Source organism: Geospiza fortis, unplaced genomic scaffold (assembly GCF_000277835.1).
Source record: "Geospiza fortis unplaced genomic scaffold, GeoFor_1.0 scaffold176, whole genome shotgun sequence".
In the NCBI taxonomy this organism is placed as follows: Eukaryota; Metazoa; Chordata; class Aves; order Passeriformes; family Thraupidae; genus Geospiza; species Geospiza fortis.
In genome coordinates, this window is record NW_005054514.1 from 823,072 (window position 1) to 842,201 (window position 19,130).

At 41.4% G+C, this 19,130-nt stretch overlaps 2 protein-coding genes across 2 annotated transcripts in view; both read left to right on the forward strand.

Moving 5' to 3' along the window:
• The window catches only part of PPP2R2A (protein phosphatase 2 regulatory subunit Balpha), a 34,387-nt gene extending 32,065 nt beyond the window's left edge, over positions 1-2,322 (forward strand). Inside the window, exons 9-10 of the mRNA XM_005428949.3 lie at positions 329-420; positions 1,239-2,322. Coding sequence (XP_005429006.2) covers positions 329-420; positions 1,239-1,518 — 372 coding nt within the window. The 3' untranslated portion in view covers positions 1,519-2,322. The remainder of the gene's footprint in view (positions 1-328; positions 421-1,238) is intronic.
• A 5,809-nt stretch (positions 2,323-8,131) lies between these two features.
• Positions 8,132-19,077, forward strand: BNIP3L (BCL2 interacting protein 3 like). The gene is made up of 6 exons (XM_005428950.2): positions 8,132-8,153; positions 12,092-12,278; positions 12,760-12,832; positions 14,095-14,198; positions 14,983-15,132; positions 16,300-19,077. Exons 1-6 carry the CDS (start codon positions 8,138-8,140, stop codon positions 16,346-16,348), a joined length of 579 nt encoding a protein of 192 aa, XP_005429007.2. The 5' UTR covers positions 8,132-8,137; the 3' UTR covers positions 16,349-19,077.
• The last annotated feature ends 53 nt before the right edge of the window (positions 19,078-19,130 follow it).

A 19,130-nucleotide genomic window follows, 5' to 3' on the forward strand; every position in this document is an offset into this window, starting at 1 on the left:
TGGCAGAACCCAAACCCATGTTTGGGGCTGAAAAAGGCTCACTCTTACCCAGTGGAATTTGGGATGTGGAGAGGCGATCTCCAGCCATGAGAACTATGACAAGTCTTTGGCTATCTTTATGTTCTGTGCTATATCCTGAAGAAAACAGGAGGTGAAACATTTCCTTTTCATAAAATGTTTTTAGCTGCCATTGAAAATTGCTGTTTTCATTATAAGAAAGAGCTCTTGTGAGCAGTCTCAGGTTTCTTGCTTTTGGAACAGTCTGGGAAGGCTGTTTTACAGGTATGAGTCTAATGCTCATTCAGTTTCTCTGATCGCTCTTTTCCAGGTGCATGAATACCTCAGGAGTAAACTCTGCTCACTGTATGAGAATGATTGCATTTTTGACAAGTTTGAGTGCTGTTGGAATGGATCAGACAGGCAAGTGGAGTTCTTATCCCTTTGCACTTCAGATCTTTCCAAATTATTCTTAAAATGGGCAGTGGACCTCAAAAACCTAGATTTGGACAATGCAGTAGTACTTCAGTAGACTGTAACATGTGCATTATTAAGTGTAAGAATCTGTACCAGACCTTTAGGGGAACCCATGGGAAAACCTTCCAGGAGTGTTCTTTTTACAGTGATTTACCATGGTAGTGACCTGCCAATAGCACCACTTAGGACAGCTCTTGCTTCTGTGCTAATCATGCCATTAACTGCTTATTTGTGGCATTTAAAGCAGCTCATTGGTTCCTTGTCAGTACTGTCAGACGTGGTGTGCTTTTTTTTTTTTAAATCTGGCATCTGTCTGCTCAACTATTTTTTGAGGCAAAGGAAGGACACGGAAACTTGTAAGTCTGTTTTTCTTACTGGATAGCTGATGCAGAATCAGGGGCTATAAGGGATTTTCACAAACTAGATGTGCTGCTTAGTACCTAAATTTGCACACCTTGTGTGTCACTAAAAATCCAACGTATTGGCTCTCTCCCGTGTGTTTGTGTGTGAAAAGCAAATTAAATAATGACATTCGAGGTGCTTCGATAACAAAATACCTCAAAGGGCCCAGGGAAGGTAAAAGGATATTTTTGGGAGGTTTTAAATTTATAAAACCTGCTTCCCTTTAGCTGTAGCAGGTGTGGGTGAGGCCACCTCCCTTCCATTTGCGTGATCTCAGTTGAGACCCTCCTCGAGACCCTCTGGCTTGCTAAAAGGAGAAGGAATTCCTAACTGACATCTTTCTTCCTTCCCCCTCTGTGCAGCATTGTCATGACAGGGTCTTACAACAACTTCTTCAGGATGTTTGACAGAAACACAAAGCGAGACATCACCTTGGAGGCATCCCGGGAGAACAACAAACCGCGTACGGTGCTGAAGCCGCGGAAAGTGTGTGCCAGTGGCAAGAGGAAGAAGGATGAGATCAGTGTCGACAGCTTAGACTTCAACAAGAAGATCCTGCACACAGCCTGGCACCCCAAGGAGAACATCATTGCTGTAGCTACCACAAACAACTTGTATATATTTCAAGACAAGATGAATTAGGGTTGGCATTCGTAACTGAAGAGTCACTTCCTGCATAGTTGAAATAGTTGAATCTAGCATTTGTACCTGTAACAAAAGCAAGTGAGAGGTCCATTATGGCACCCCTTTCCAGTGTTTAAAAATGTGCCATATGACAACACACTTTTATAGCTCCATGGAGAAGGCTCTGTGGCTCTGTTGTCTCCGTACCTGCTAGCCATTTAGGTGAGGATAGGGCACTTTTTAATTTAAATGACTACTTGCACCATCTTGCCTAATGGACTAGACTGGACTGTCTCAACATCGGTTTACTCCACTTTTTATGCCTTCCATTGTGATGACGTCAGACACAGGGAAAGCCTTCAATCATGCTATGGGATTTAATTGTGTAACCTCATTACTGTATCATTCGTGGCCCCCCTTTTTTATTAAATACAGCTCATTCTTGCTGTGGCTTGTAGCATTCCTCCTCCTTCTGGCCTCCTGGACTCCCCCTTCCCCCTTCGTCCCCCCTCCACCTCGCCTTGGTGGTGGTGTATGGAAAAAAAATAAACAAAATAAAGCACATAAAATGGGTCCGTTTGGGGTCAGTGGTAAAGGGGGTCTGTGTTGCAACAAGTGTTTTAATAAACAGTTGACTGTAATCACTCCTTGCCATGTCTGGCACCAAAAAAAAGAGAAAATAAGGAAAAAAACAAACTACTGAATAAAAGTGACAAAGAATGGAGAATCTGTTTTCTTTTTTTTTTTTAATCTACCTCTTTATACAAATACTCTGTGTTTTACCTTAGATGCATGAAAATAAAATTATGTTTTTTGTAATGATTTTAACCAGTATTAATTATTTTTCATGGGAATGAAGAGAGGGAGGGATTTCACAGGTACCTGCCTTCACTCCTGAGTGACCTGGGCACCAGCCAGTGTATGACCACTTCCATCTTGGCACCACAACTGCTGTCAGGTTTTGATCTGAGCAGCCACTTCCTGTGCCCTTGAATGCTCCTCTTTTTAACCTGTTACTTTAATCAGAAAGGGAATAGAATCTTCAGGTTTTAAATTCCATTTTTTGGGACTGATGTCTTAATGTTCAGTTTCATCTGGGTTTCTTCAATGCCTTTTTTTAGGATAAAATACCTTTAATGCCTTGTTTAGAGCACCAAGTCCCCTGTGGCTTTGTGAGAAATTGTCCAAGCTCCTGTGTGGTGTTCTGTAGTACAAGCCAGCACCATGGTTCCATAGCTAATGACTGCACTGCATTCTGCTGCTCTATTTTCTGTATTTATTGCTAACTGGAAATGTAGTTTAACCATGCAAATGTTTTCTTCTGGCTTTTGGCTTTGCAAAGTTCCTGCACTTATAGAAACGTTCACTGGTGCAAGGAGCCAAACGTGGAGTACAGAAGCTGCATGAAATAAGTGTTCAAAGTGATGTGAGAGATTTCAACTCCTCAGCACATAAGGCTTATCCAAAGATTAACTAGATATTGATGCTTTGTAAGGCTCATGAGTTTTTACTTCCAGTATTTTTGCTGATTGTGCTTTTAGGTTTTGTTCCTCCTTCATGGAAATGTTCAGTAAAGTTTGAATTTGTGGTGAATTTACCTTGACTGGGAGAATTTTTGCTTTTGAATTATCTGTATTTAATTATTTCTGTAGCTTAGAGGTAGTTATTAAAATGACATTATGATTTGATCAACTGAGATACTATTTCTGCTGTAAAATTTTGGCTGGGTTACAGGTTATTAACAAGACTACTATTACAATCACTCTTCAGTTTTTGTAAGTCCTTCTGCAGTGGTGTGAAAATGTAAAAATTCTAATATTTATTAACCCAGTTCTCTTAAATACAATGTCTTGTACCATGCATGTGTGACCATGAGCCTTTGTAAGGATTTTACCTTTTTTTTCACCTGTTAGCCTTGTAAAACAAATTAATTGCCTCAGGAACAGCAGCTGTTTTCCAGTGGGTGAATAAACAAGTGGGCCCTACTCCTATTTAGTAGCATGTGACTAATTTTACTCCAGCAACCAGACTTTCCAACAGTTTGAGAAACAACTCATCGAGTAACATTAATCACATGTGTAGCTGTTTCCGGGGCCAAAGCTTATATTCTTTATCTTCCTGTGAGGGCACTGAGGTGATGAGGTGCTTTTGCTGTGGAGCTGGTAAAATCATGTTCTGTGAAGGTGTAGGTTTAAGGATGCTGGATTGGGAAGATGAGGGCCATGGTATTGAGGCTGCTGTTCCTGTGCCACCCAGAGCCCCAGGGATGCACTGAAGTTGCTTAGCACAGCCCCACACGGAGCTGAGCAGGTGAAGATGGCGCAGAATGACCGGGTGCAGTCACCCAAAGCAGTACTCCAGTACAGCTTCCTCTGGCACCACAGCTGGGCCTGCTGGAATGGGTTAAAGCTCACCTTGGGAAAGGGTTTGGGTTTGCTGGTAATGGTGATCCTTGAGATGTCATTCATCTGAGGTTTAACTTGTCCTCACCAAACCCAGCTCCTGTCTGCACTGTCACACTATCCATTAGAGAATTCTCTAAGCACACTGTCCACTGATACATGCTGTAAATCATATATTTTATTAATAAAAGTACACAGAGAATACACTTTTGTCAGGATGCTTTTTATGCTCTTTCCTGCCCCTATCCTCTTCTGTGTTTGCAGGTATTTTTGAATGAGTGGTCTCTTCCCTGTGCCTGGGGAACTGTGTCCCCGTTCCTCTCCTAGGCAGGATGGTACTGGTCACTGCCTTCAGCTGCTCCAGTCACACAGCATCCTCAGTGCCCAGTAAAACCAGTGCAAATCTGCAATTCCCAGTCCCTGAATGCCAGACTAAACATGGGGAAGGCATTCTCCTCCCTGCATCTTGTCATTATGCCACTGATGGTACTGAAATGCCACCAACCACCATTTAGGTCGTTTGTATCTACAATGTGACAGCAGCAATGTCACTCGTGCCGCCAGTTACTGTTCAGAGTGAGGTGTTTATCCAGCTGACACAACACCCAGGTGCAGGAGAGCCCTGTGCCTCAAGTCCTTTGTCACTTCCCTGCTAGGATGTGGCTGCTGCCTGGAAAACATGCTGGATATGCAGCAGCACCTGCTCCCCTACTGCTCTGTTCAGGGAGGACAGGATCATTTATTGCTTAACTGCAGATCCTTTTATTATCAGCCTGATTGGAAAAAGCTCAGGTGGTGCTGACAAGCAAAAACCTGTGGGATTTCCACTCCTGGAGAGGGGCTATGGATGATGGAATACCAATATTTTAATAGAGATTTTTATTGTCATCCTCTTAGGCACAGCAGAGCTGGGAAGCAATTTCCTGTGTGCTGCTCTTCTGCTCTTCCCCTCGGGCTGTAGAGGTGTAAAACATTCTGACTCCCATCAAACACTCCTTTTATTCAATAAAAGGTGCCTCCTTTTGCCCTTTCCCATGGAATTGGCTCTTGTAAAGGGAAGGACTTGGATCGAGGTGTGCTGGGAGTGAGGCTGCTGTGTATTGACTGTGGGTGTCTGAAGCTGTTTGTTTGCCAGCAGCAAACATCTTATTTAACTTGGTTTGGGCTTGTAAAGATAAGTGGTGGACTAAAACCAATGTTTGTTTCACAGCTGCGAGAATAAAAACTGTGAATTCGATTTCTCTACACAGTGAATTTTACCCTCCAATCTTAACAGTCTCAACCTTTGCAAAAAGGACAACAGCCCTGGCTGGTTTTAATAACGCTTTTCTGAGCCAGGGCTCTCCACTAGGAGGCAAACGTTACCGTGAGGAGGTGCAGGCTTCGGAACCGCGAGCGGTCACGGCGAGGTGTGGTCACTGTCCCTCGAAGTCACCTCCGGAATCAACAGCGATCAGTTGTTGCTAAATATGAAACACCATAAAAGCGTTTCCAGGGTGGATTAATGCAGTACAAAGAGTTCAGCCGACGTGTGCAGGGCGAAGAGGCCTTGTGCTGGGAGGATGCTGGGTGTGTCCAGCTCAGGAAAGGGCACTTTTTCAGCTTTGGGGAACTGAAATACTAAACAAACAAAATAAAAATAATCATGGCATGTTTTAAACTTGAGAATCATGCAATGTTTTGGGTTGGAAAGGACCTTAAATCCCATCCAGGGCCACTCCCTGCCAGGTGCAGGGACACTTTTTACTGTCCCAAGGTGCTCCAAGCCCCATCCAACGTGGTCTTGGACACTTCCAGGGATCCAGCGGCAGACAGAGCTCTCTTTCTGTACTTGTTTCAAACATTTAGAATACCTTGGAACCATGAGATAATCCCAGTGGGATTATCTTGGCACAGGTCTTGTTAATTGTTTGATTTCAATTGACTTAAAGGTTTTGGTTTTTTTCCTGGAAGAAAAACCTTTGTATTGCACTTCAGTACAAAAAGCTTTTCCCAGGAATCTGTGGCCATTGTTTCTCTTCTATTAATATGTGGTTTTGTGTCCATCCAACGCTGCCATTGTCACAGCATTTTCCATCCGAGGATTCAAATTACAAACATTAATTACATCATTCAAGTGCCTCAAGGAACCTGTGGAGTGGTTTGAGCACAGGGCTGAAAGTCAGGCCTTGTGAATGCTATTTCTGGCTCTGCATTGGCTCACTCTATAATCTTGATCAATTTATTTCTGACTCAGAAATTTTAATAGTCCCACTTGACTGATAAATATTAATGCCACAAGTGTTGTGGCAAATGCTTCCTGAATGAGGGCGGTGACAGATGCTCATGTTAGCCTGTGATTTGAGGGTTGCAAAGTAGGATTAGGTTACCTGGGCAGGTTTTTTATTCAAAATCACAAGTAGCTCATTGTTCTGATTTCAATCTCAAATGTTTCTGCTGTCCCTCCACCTGTAAACAGATGTTCTATCAAACTAATTCAATTGCCGCTTTCTTTTTACTACTAACGTAGCTAATTCTCTCCCAGTGCTATCCCAGAGACATCCAGATTTTCCACAGGGTCAGATATTTGGTACAGTCATACAAAGCCTGCGGTCAAATTCAGGAGAAGTGTTGATGTTACAAAAGGCAGATTTCAAACCTCCAGCATTGGTGTAGATGAATAGAAGACAAAAAATACTTATAACAGGTATTGTAGTATAGGATGATTGTGACACTTGTGCATACAAGCCTTTTCTCTAGCTAAAAAAAGTTGACATAGAAATAAGTGATTTCTTCACATTTGTAATGGGGAGCAAACAAAGAACACTACTGGAGTTGTGTCTGCGTGGCTCCACTCTGATGGTGTTGCTGTTGCTGAACTCCTTCAGTGAGTACAGTAATGAAAAAAACACAATTTATATTCTCGTGGCTGTTGATGGGAGGACTTTATGGTGTAAACGGCTCCTTTACAACTTTTGGTAAGCAAAATTCTTATAAATATAGATACACGTGTAAGAGACATGAGACTGGTCACAAAATTACATCAAAAAGAGTCTAGGCCTCCAAATAAATCTTGACATTGAAGTGATGTCAAAACAGAATGAAAAGAGCAAGATGAAAAGCAGGCGGGGGGCGGGGGGGCCCTTGTGGCTCTGCCCAGCTCCTGCCAGGAGGGCACAGCCGGGGGGGTCGGGCTCTGCTCCAGGAACAGGGACAGGAGCAGAGGGAACGGCCTCAGGCTGGGCCAGGGCAGCTCAGGGTGGGCACAGCAGGAACTGCCCCATGGAAAGGGGGCTCAGGCACTGCCCAGGGAGGGTTGCAGTGCCCATCCCTGCAGGTGGCACCTGGAGCTGGCACCCAGAGCTCTGGGCTGGGGACACGGTGGGGATGGGGCAGTGACAGGCTGGACTCAGGGGTCTGGGAGGTCCTGTCCCACCTCAGGGGTGCTGCCCACTCCTTGCCCAGCCCTTCCCTGCATTCAGGGAAGGATCACTGCCCCTCAGTCCCAGATTCCCACAAATCCCAGGTTCCAGAGGCTGCCTGGGCACGGCACAGCTGCAGAGGGAGCGGGGCTGTCCCTGTTTGTCTGGCAGTGGAGGTGCCTCCAGGTTCATAAATCTGTATGCAGTAGTAGGGGTTCTCTACCAGCAATTCATTTTAATTATGTGAGACATAAAAAGACCACCTACAGATGAGACAATACAGCTGTAAGATTCTCAAGGTTACTGTGGGGAATACTTCATAACTGAAGTATGTTTTCCCCAAGGAATTTGACTACCATTTGATTTAATTTTTAATTTTTACATTTTAATCAAAAATAGATCAAATGGTGGTGTTCTCCCCTGGGAACCATACTTCAGATATGAAGCAGTCCATGTTCCTTTTAAATATGTAAAGCTGCCATTTATGTATAACTCATGAATGACACCCTGTGTTGCAAGCAAATATCACGCGGCGATTTCGGGATCGTCGCGGTAACAGCACCATAATCACACCAAAATATCCAAATATCCCCCAGCACAGGGCCTGCAGCAGCCAGGGAGGCCCTGGCAGCCCATCCTGCCCATCCTCACGGGAAGCCGAGGGGCCGCGCGGCGCTACCGGGCCGGATAAAACGGGCTCCGGGTGCTGTGAGAGTGCTGCGCCTGGCAGGACCCGACCCGCCTCCTTTCGCAGGGGGCTGAGGGCGATCGAGTCCCCCGAGGAACGGCCCGAGCTCGTTGCGTGGTTACACGGAGTTTACCCGAACAGCGACGATGGGGATACAGCGGGGTAGGGGGAGGAGCGTGGCTGTGGGAATGAGTTTATTCAGTGGCTTAGTCAATAGCACTGACGTGAGCTATTTCCCTCTATATCCGGCATCTCTGTCAGCTGCTTTGCTGCATCCTTTTGTTCCTGGGATAACACTAGTAAGGCACATCATGTAGGCTCTGGTACTTACTTGGCCAATGCTTTCTCTCGTTATTACAAGACAGCTCCTTCGGTATGTCTTTTCATCTCTAAATTTTAAGGATAGAAGAGGTGAAAAGATTGCATTAATGATTAACTATAACCTCCGTGGTTTACGATGTAGTTTAGCTGACCACAAAATAAACTCGTTATTGTTGCTTTTCCATAACTCAATGGAAATTGTATGAAAGGAAGAATAAACTGTGTCCTTTTCATAACGCTGCTATTGTGTTGTGGTAACACTCCATCGTGTGATAACCGTGACACCTTAAACAATGTTACCTGAGTCAATAATCTTGGCAAATTATTCAGGTCTGTTATACTTAAATAACAATTAGGCTGTCAAAGTTGTGACGTGCTGCGTGCCTGACTCGATGCTTACTTCAGAAATGGCCATATTTGATGTCTGTATATTTTATTTTTAATTTCTGGCAATGTGGTAACTCCGTGACTCATTAATCTGCTGGGTGATAGGGGCGACAGGAACTGAGAGCTCTGTAAGCCAGGGGTGGATCTGCCCACGGGGATCTTGCTGCTGGGGCAGCTCGTAAAGGCTCACCCAGCTCAGTGATTGCTGGAGGAGCTGAGCACGAGGTAGGAGAGGAAATGTTTGACACTCTGTGCTCCAACAACAAAACAAATGCACCCAATCAGTTCCCTGCAGACTCAGTGGTGCTTTCAGATGTTCAACTCCTGCACAATGCTTTGGTGAGAGAGGTGCCTTTTCTGCCATTCTCTCAGCTTTTCAGTGAACTTTTCAGGCTAATGAGCTGAGACACCTTTTCATGGTGTTCTGTGTGTCATTTGTGTGTGTTTAGGGCCTTTTATTCAAAGATCCCTTAGCACTTGGAAGGCAGAAGAGCTGGGAATAAAACTGGTAACCCGTGCTTTATTAGGTTCAAAGAGATAAAAAACCTAAGTTGCTTACTTTGGGAATTCTAGATGCTTCCTATATTTTAATTATTATAAAGCTCTGTTACATATTGACAAAAAAATCCCACCTTAGGCAAGAGCCCATCTAGCTCTGTCATGGAAAATCTGCTTAATAATTACCATTGTGGGAGTCTGGTTGGTTTGCTTTTCCTTTCCCTGTTCTTTTTTTTTTTGTTGTCAATGTTGTACTTCATTGTAAAAGTGATATTTATTAGTTAATTCAGGTTGATCATGTCTCAGACTACTTGTGAGTAACTGAGTTGGTAGTAGCTTGGAGTATTTTTATATCTATAAAATGTGTACAGGTATTTAATTTATATATTGCCTTTGATATCTCCACTTCTTGTACTGAGCTGAAATCAGAGGGAATAAACAAAATGAGACCAGTCTTCCCCATCATGTTTAAGCCCTGCTGTTTAAACAGTCTGCCAAGTTATGGAAGAACATAGAATTAAAGTCAATGTATGTAAATTCATAGTGAAATAATTAGCTATAGAGCAAAGCCAGAATTCAAACAATTTTGGAGAAAAATACCATTGATGTGAACAGTTGTTTGTGGTTTTTTGTCTCCAAACAGTGTGTGTTATGTGATTTGTGAAGGGAGGAGATGCTGCCACATTTCTTAATTGTATTACTCTTAATTCTACTGCTCTTCATTCTGCCACATTTCCTATTTTACTGTCAAGTAGAGATACGGGAAAGTAAAAGTTCTCAGGCAGGTGATTAATGTACAAAAAAGCTCGGGGCAAACCCCATTCTCTGTTATTTGGGCAGTTTATTCTCCAATACATTCCTGTCCATCTCTTTAAAGAAATAGAGATTTATGTCCCTCTAATCAGTCTTGGAACCCTGTCATGTTCTCTGCTCCCTGTCCCAAAGTGGTTGTGAGTGCCAGTGGGAGTGGGCAGCGTGCATGAGCTTGATGGCAGATTATGCTTCCGTAATGTATTTTGAGTCATTCCCGGTGAGGTCAGCTGGGAACGTGCTGCTCCTCATGTCAACTCCTACTCAGCTCCCAGGGACTCTTTACTCAGGAAGATTTGGGATTTCTTCCTACTACGGCCACGGTGTGTTTTAGATAAACACAGAATTTGTCAGCCCGAGGTAAATGAGTAAAAACTTTATTTGTGGCAGTGGATTTAGAGCTGTGTGTCAGAGTAAGGAGATCTGATCACCATCCTCTGGGTGTTCTAGTGTCAGAGGAACACATCCCATCGCGCTTTTGTCCTCTGCTGATTTTTTTGATCCTAGATGGCTTTGCAGATCCTGATTTTTCCAATAGCAAAAAGTGGTTATTGGGGAATATAAAGCTCTTTTACCTAACTTTTGACCACTTGCTAATTGCATTTGCCACCTGCTTTTTTGCAGGTGTGGTCTCTTGTGCAAGGCAGAACAACTTTTCTGATGAAGCTCTTAGAGTTTGGCCATTTTATTTAGGAATTCAGATACCAGCAATCATCACCAATCTGGAATGACACAGTCTCTGTCTGATGCTGACTGAGCAAAGCTGCCTCTTCCCAGTTAACACCTGCTTGTCTGAAAAGCCTAATATGCAGTGCTGAGCTGGTGCCTGTGCACTCCCAAAATTCCCTGTTTGTGAATCCAGCCTGGGGAGACTAGGCTGGGAACCACCAGAGCATGATGCTTCCATGGACATCACTGTAATGGCATCGTGAATAATTGGTACTAAAGGAGAATTCTTCATCAAATCAAGTTGAAAACAGGCTCATTATTAAACATCCCTTCCTGTGTCACTGATGGAGCTCCCAGAGACAAAACCATGCTACAAAAAATAAGTGCAGGCACTCCCAGGTGCATTTCAGAAATCAAAAATCAGTGTTAAAATGTAGGACTTGTACAAATAATGCTCAAAATGTTGTATTTGTATCTTCAGGCTTGCTTTTCTTACTTGGATATTTTTACATCCTGGGGGAAGATGTCCAAACTTTAAAAAATAGTTAACCAAATACAAAAAGAATCCTGAAAGCTCCTACCTTCAGATGGAATAAACTAAATTACAGAGGAATTGTGGTGACATGTATCTCTACATGTCACCAGTTGAAACATATCACTAAAGAATGTATCAGAACATACACTCTCATATTTGGTTAATCTGCACATAAAATATAAGTGAAATACATTTTAAAATAAAAATCCTCTCTTCATCTACACAATGTGTGAACTTTTTATCAGCTGCTCTTGTCATCTAGAGTACACTCTTGCTCTTTGTTGGATCTTAGTGCACGTGTAGATGTCCCATAGGTAAAACTACCAAAAAATGAGGGGAAAACAGTAAAGTGGAGCTTTATGGGAGATGTTTGTGCCAGGCCAATGCAAGCTGAAGGAGACCTGAGAATGGCAGCCTGCCTGATGTATAGAAAAATTGGGGATTGATCCAGGGCCTAAGGAAGTAAAGGAAAGGAGAATATAAAGCTGCACAGGGGGGAGTTTTGTAGTAGGGACATAGGAATGAAAATTCTGTTTGAGAAAGGAATGTAGAACAGGATGAGGTCTAATGTAGTGATCTGTAGTTCACAAACTGCAGAGAGGTGTGGCTGATTAAAGCATTAATAGCTGGGGAGAAAGGAGACATCTTATTGACCAGCTCCAGAGTTAGGGAGCAACAGCGCAGCTTTTAGGGGTGTTTGTGTTGGTGAAAGAAGAAGAACCCTGTCGCTGCTGTCTCTATCCTGTGTTTATGAGCTCTCTCAGGTCAGTGTGTGTTATCTGAACCCAGCATGCTGGTGTTTCCCTCTGGGTGCAGTTGATAAACTGAAGGTGTGTTCTGTGCTGGGGTGTCCATGAGGTGACATGTGGCTGCCCTACAGGTTCCTGGGTGGAGCTGCAGATGAACGGCAACGGCAACAGCAACGACAACAGCAATGGCAAGAACGGGGGCCTGGAGCACGTCCCATCCTCCTCCTCCATCCACAATGGAGACATGGAAAAAATCCTCCTGGATGCACAGCACGAGTCAGGACAGAGCAGTTCAAGAGGTAGTTCCCACTGTGACAGGTAAAGGAGTGTTGGCTACTCTGCCTGTGATTTATGACCCATTTTGTCCTGTAGATGGGTAAAGCTTTTTGTCAGGGAAAAGTCTGTTGTGCTCCAGTATTTGGAATAGCTGCTGGCTCGTGGTTACTGTGTGATGCTTCCACTTGTAATGATACAAAAACACATATAATTCACAGTACTGGTAGTGTTCCCTACAAGGACGAAGGGAGTTGCATCTTTTCTGTAGCAGCTGAACTTTTGGGCAGTGCTTTCTTTGCTTTAGGGAGCAACTGTGAACTCTGTTGAGAAAGGTAGGATTATAAATTGTAAAAAAATTGAAAAGGCAGGGGGGTTGGGAAGACTTTGTAGTGCTGGTATTTGGGATCTGAAGGGTGGTGCAGTCTGTAACTCAGCTGAATAATGTCCAAAAGTACATGAGGAAATAATTTACTGATGATTCTTTAGTTGACAAAATGACATTATGATATCAATTTTTCTTTAGCCCGTCACCTCAAGATGATGGACAGATAACTTTTGATGTGGAAATGCACACAAGTAAAGACAGTAGTTCTCAGGTATTTTCTTCCTTAACTTCTAAAATATACATTTGTAAGTTATGGATATTTGATCTAGGCTTGAGTGGTAGAACATGCTGTTTGTGATGTCAAAAGACTTATATTCTCTATTAATTGAAATTTGACTTGGAGATTAATAGTGTTGGAGTGAGGGAAAATGACTCTCCATCTGTACAGCTGAGAAATGCTTCTTTCCTAGTAGTCATTTTACTGTGTAACCCTGCTGGCAGTGGGTGTCAAAGCTGGGTTTAAAATGTTCATATTTCTGCACAAGATTTCAGAGTGTTCAGTGATTGCTGTGCAGACACACGACAGTGAGTAATCTCCATAACACGAACTGAGAGGAGATTAATGCTGAACTCTTAGTTTGATGATTTCATAAAATTTGCTGTCTTCAGCAGTATAAATAAAAAGCATTCCTGGAAGAATTAAACCTTGCATTTAATTTTGCCAAAGACCTGGGACTGTTGCAGTTCTGCCCTGAGAGCCAAAAGGGTCTGAATGAAGGTGTTGGTGAGCTCTGCATCTCACTTGCGACTGTGCTATTTGATTACCTCTGGGTTTGCTGTGGTTCTCACTTAATGTTGTAAGTGGCTTATCTTATTTTAATAAGAGTCATTCAGGAGATTGTTTTAATACTAAGTAGGAGTCAGTGGTGTTCTCTACTCTTCCTATTTTACTTCTTTTCTTATATGGTAACATTTGCATCTATTGATATGAAGTTAAATCTTTATGTACAATTAGAGTGAGTGCTTGCTTTTCCCTCTTGCATCTGGGATTCACCCAGTAGAAGCTACTAGTTGTAAGTAATGTAAATTTTAAATTATTAATAGCACCTTTAAAAAGTCAAAATACTGGTTTTGGAACCTTTTTATTTGACTTGCCATGCTTTTAGTCATGTTCTGTGGGCTTTAATGGAATGCCATCAACCTAATGTTTTTTTCCATTTGTAAATATTTTTTGCACAGTTCTGGTTTATTACATTTAGGATTAAAATAATAATTTCTTTTTGTTAGTTAAAAAAACAAATAGCTTGCAATAATGTGGAAATCCTGGCTACAGTAATAGAATTTGTGGTTTCCTGACTTCTGCTGGCAAAATCAAATCTCTTTGAAATAATCAGCTGTCCAAGAACACTTACTCATTTATCAGCTGCCACCATTTGGTGCTTATCATGTCACCACTGTTGTTGTCACTCTCAATTTAACACCCTGAGAAGCAGCTAATTGTGTCTTACAAGGCTTGTCCCCTGTGTGTTTCAGTCCGAAGAAGAAGCAGTAGAAGGAGAGAAAGAATTGGAAGTTTTGAAGAAAAGTGCAGACTGGGTGTCAGACTGGTCAAGTAGGCCTGAAAACATTCCTCCCAAGTGAGTTAAACTCCGTGTTTTTAATGAATATTAATATATTTTAATGAATAGATGAAGGAAAAGATCATCACAGTCTCACAATCAAAATAAGTTCGTCTTAGGAAGAGATTGATTTCTCTGTGGGGAGGCTAAAAAGATCAAAACAATGAAGTATGAAAATCAAAATAGCAACAGAATGACTTGAAGGTAATACAAAGCCACAGCAAGCTGATTGCCAGGCTTCTTGACAAAATTATAATTAGTGGGAGAGCTGGGTACTTGGAGCTGGGATTCATGGGATTTAGTCTTGGCTTATTGAATGGAAGAGTGTTGAGCAAGTCTCCTAAATTCTCTGTCCCTTTTTTTCTTTCTATGTAAAATATGTAATGTTCATCCACGGAAGGGGAAACCTTGAGATCCTTGAATGCAAAGCATTTTTATTAAAATAGAGGATGCTGTCTAAATCTGGCAGACTTCTGTATCTGTGTTTGGAACAAAAAATGAGGCCTCTTGCTAACAAATCACATCCTGAAATTCCCTCTCTCGGACCTACCTCTCTCTGCAGCTCCTGCTCCCTTTGTGTCTATACTGTCTGTGTAAGTGGTCTCTGCACAATCCCTCCTCTTACTATCTTTGATTCCTTACTCTGTGTAAGGGATCTCGGGCTTTGATCTCTAGCTCTTTGTACTTAAAAAAAAAACCATTCCTACAGAGATCTGTGCATTTGTGTGAAAAATAAAAAAAAAAAAGGGAAAGAAACAAAAAAGTCTTGTTGAATTTTTCCCCCCTCCCCCTCTTCTTCCAGGGAATTCCACTTCAGACATCCTAAACGTTCAGTGTCTCTAAGTATGAGAAAAAGCGGAGCAATGAAAAAAGGTGGCATTTTCTCTGCAGAATTTCTTAAGGTTTTCATTCCATCTCTGTTCATATCTCATGTTTTGGCTCTGGGACTAGGGTAAGTATTGACCTAATTCTCACTTCAGCTTTTGCCTTTCCACTTTGCTTGAATGTCAGGTCCTGCTAAAAAAGACTTTTTCTAGAGTAATGATTTTTGCCCATCACTCAGACTTGGTGTACTTTTACAAAAGCAGGAAAACTTTGCAGCAGTTAGAACTTTGCAGCCTTTAATGTGCTTTATTTCTAGAATAAATCAAGTTATATTGAATATGCATGGATGAGTTTGCAAATAACCTTTGCAATTGTAACATGCGCAATTTGATTATGTGCCTTTTATTTAAATGCTTCAGGTTATAAGGGGGAAAATTAGAATAGATGAAAAATAGCTTCTACTGACCAATATGAAACTACACTGTACAAATAATGATGCTGAGGTGGTGTGTGTGGCACAAACACTGTAATTTCCAGTTTATTGCTGCATTTTGGTGTTTCTGAAAGTCAAAGTCTGAGTACTTAGAGAAAGAGAGATGAGAAATTGGATGTGTCCTGCAAGATCAGCTGTGTCTCTGCTCAGCAGTGTTTTCATTGCCTGTGTAATCCAATATAATCTCTCACTTTGCCTAAATCCCTACGTTCTGTTTATCCACCTTAAATTCTGGGATGAGGCAAAGGCATGGACTCAAAACATGGTTTTATTTAGCTTTGTGTTTGGTTTCGTGGATGTAGTTTAATTGTCTCTTTAAATTCTTCTAAACTTTGAAATAAATTAGGATAGAAATGTGAGGATATACTGTGGAATATTTGTACTACAGCAAAATTGTGCATTTCTGCAATGATTTAAATCTTGCTTGTGGTCAGTGTTTGCATAGGTCCTCAATGCTCAGAGTCTTAAAGCTCACCCCCCTCCCTATAGGCAGCACTTGATACGTTTTACCTCAGTTGTCTGGGAGTGTTGCTGTGTCAGGTACTCAAAACAAAAGCTTTTGGACTGGGGTTTTCAGATGAGCTGGCACTAGAGGAAAACCCACTTTGGGTGAGTACTGAGAGCATTGATCCTTCCAGACTCATGCAAAACCTCACTGTAAGTAGTTTTATAGAAGAGAAGTGAAGTCTGTGGATGGATCTCAGACTTGAGAGAGGGATTAGAGCTGCTGGGTGTGTGGGGACTGTGGGAATGCAGGGAGTATTCCTGTGCAATACGTTATCCTTATACTTTTTATTTCAGCATCTACATTGGGAAACGCCTGACCACACCTTCAGCCAGCACTTATTGAACCCATGGAGTGCAAACCTGGACCCCATGTGACCTGTGAAGGTGTTACTGTCTCATTTAGTACATTTGACTTGAGACCATTTTAAGCATGACCCTGACTTCACCCTTTCCTTCCATATCCAGGTTTTTGCTAACTCTGGAATTCAGTATTGTGTTGGAACTGTTGAGGTGTTTGGCTATCCACATTCTTTCCCTCTCTCCCATTCCCCTGCCTCTTGGCCTGCAAGACACGTCAGAGTTGCTGGATGGAGTTTACAACTGTCTCTGTGTTGCAAGGGCTTCTCTCAATGCAAAATGCCACCAGCAAGTTTAATTTTATCAGTGATGCTGTTGCCTCCTCAGTGCAACCTGACTTCAGTTGCAGTTGTGCATGATCTAAGTGTTGACTGCATGGTGGTGATAAAACAGTCTCTTTGGAAGGAAATTACTGATTGGAGTTTTTCTTTTGTAAAAAAGAAGCTGGTTGTGGAATAAACTAAGAAATCACTGGCAATAAAGATGCAGTTTAAATCAGCTTTCGGGGGGAATTTATTCGGCCCCTTGTATTGGGTAACAAACACCATTTGAATTGCAGGAGGCAAAGACTGCATAAATTTTAAAGTAGGATTACTAAATCTATCAGCATATTTTAATACTAGGTAATTGTTGTAATCTTGTCTTTTCTATGAAGTCAGCTCCTTATTCCTTGTAGGAAAACCTGTCTGATACCTAGGAAATATTAGAAAAACTGCATTGTTTGCATGTGAAGAAGCTTTTTTTTCTTTACCTGTTTTCTTAAGGGAAAATTTTCAATGTGAAATTTTCCTTTTCACAGTAGTTCTAAATTAAGGAAAAACCCAGCAGCTGTAGTGTAGGTAGGTTCTGTGTCAAAGGAAAATATTCTGTTTGTGGTGGACCCATTTACATCTCTGAAAATGCAGCAATTTCAGCAGTAAAAGCATTTGACTCATCCTTAAGGGGGACAATCTTGCAGGTGCATAAAGGTTCAGAAGTTGTAAAAGCTCTGAAATGTCTTCTGCAAATGAATTTTCAATATTCTTCTCTCTCATTGTTTACTGTACAATCTCCTTTTTGGGGATACTTGGAACCTGAAAGTCACTTGTGATGTCTCATGTTAGGGTAGATTTCTCACTGATGTTGTTGAACTTTTATCTTAGGGAACATTAAGCCTTGTCCTCCTTCAGTGACACTTCTTTTCAAAATGTGAAGCTTTAGTACCAAATTGTTACAAAGCATTGGGACAGTCTTGTCCCTAAATATATTTTATTGGATTTCAGAACATGTAGCATGAACTCTGAAGGAAAAAATACTCCTTTTATATATATATATATATATATATATATGTGAATATATATATATATATGGTATAGACTTTAATACTAAGTATTTAGGGAACCAATGCTAATTTTTAGACTAGCAAAAATCACATTTAAATAAAAACTTTAGTCGGCTGACTTGTAGAAAATAAGGAAATCTAGTCAGCCATTTGGAGAAAACAGCTACCTATGATTGTTTGCTTGCATCAGACTTTATAAAGTTGATTATTTGATAGAGCAGTGATTGCATGAACCAGTTGATGCATAAAAGCTAAATCCCAGCTGAGATTTGGGTTAAAAAACTTCAGTTAGCTCCCAGGAAGTGAAAAATTAAAGTATGAATCCACTGCTAAACTGTATTTATTTTCATTCTCTACTTCTGAATACTGTCAGAGAATGCTTTCAAAGTGAACAACAAATCCTCTTGAGTAATCTGCTTTTTTTTCCTTTTAGTTGTGAATACTTAGTGGCACTTGAGCTGCCCACAAGTGCAGGTTTGTTTTGGGTGTGGATATTGGGTTTCACCCAAAGGTGGGGGTGGGCAGGGGAACCTGGTGGAGGGTGTTTTAGAGAGCATCAAATACTTCATTTTACAGCCCTAAAATCTGAGGGGACAGGAGAAAGGCTGGACCACTTTCACTTCTAACACAGCACCTTGTTTTGTATAAAATTGGAGTAGTGGAAAAAGAGATTTTTACTAAGTAGGGAATACTTTTTAAAGAGGAAAACCCAGTAAATTACACCTTTCTAAATTAAAAGGTAATTCTTCAGAATATCTGATAAATAACAGTGCTAACTTGTGGCTGGAGTATCAAGACCAGTAATGACACTTGGAGTAAAACCTGTGAAACCCAGAGCTGAGGAATGCCCCGTGGTCACTGTAACACTGGCTGGGATACAATGCAGTATTTATTGAGACCCTATTCTAGGCTTTGGAGAAAAATCTGCAACTTCCACTTTTACAGTGAACAGGAATAGAGTGTTGTATCATTCACAAAGGGGTTTCAATTATTGAGAGTTGAAGTTTTGTTAAGATAAATGTTGTTTAAAAAGCTTTATATCTGTTTACAGTTTTGGAAAAAAAAGTGTAGGCTTCATTTTTCTTACATTCAGTGAAAACTGGCCTAGACTTGTAAATAGGATCAAGAAAAAATGCATAAACTCGCACATTAAAGATGCAGGCTGACCTAACTGCAGCAAATGCATATTTACTTACTGTTTTCAAAAGTGAAAGCTGAAGATTGTTAGAAATTCAAATTTTTAATTGACATTTGTTGAAATATTGGAGTTAACTGAGCCAAAGTGATTATGCATTCTTCATAAATTAGTTAGCACTTTGTAACATTATATACAGTTTACATGTATAAGTTGTAGCTTATAAACATTTTGTGCCATTAAAGCTCTCACAAAACTGGTTGTCTGAAATTACTTCATGCTGCGCCTTTCTTTTGTCTTTCTTCTCTTTCC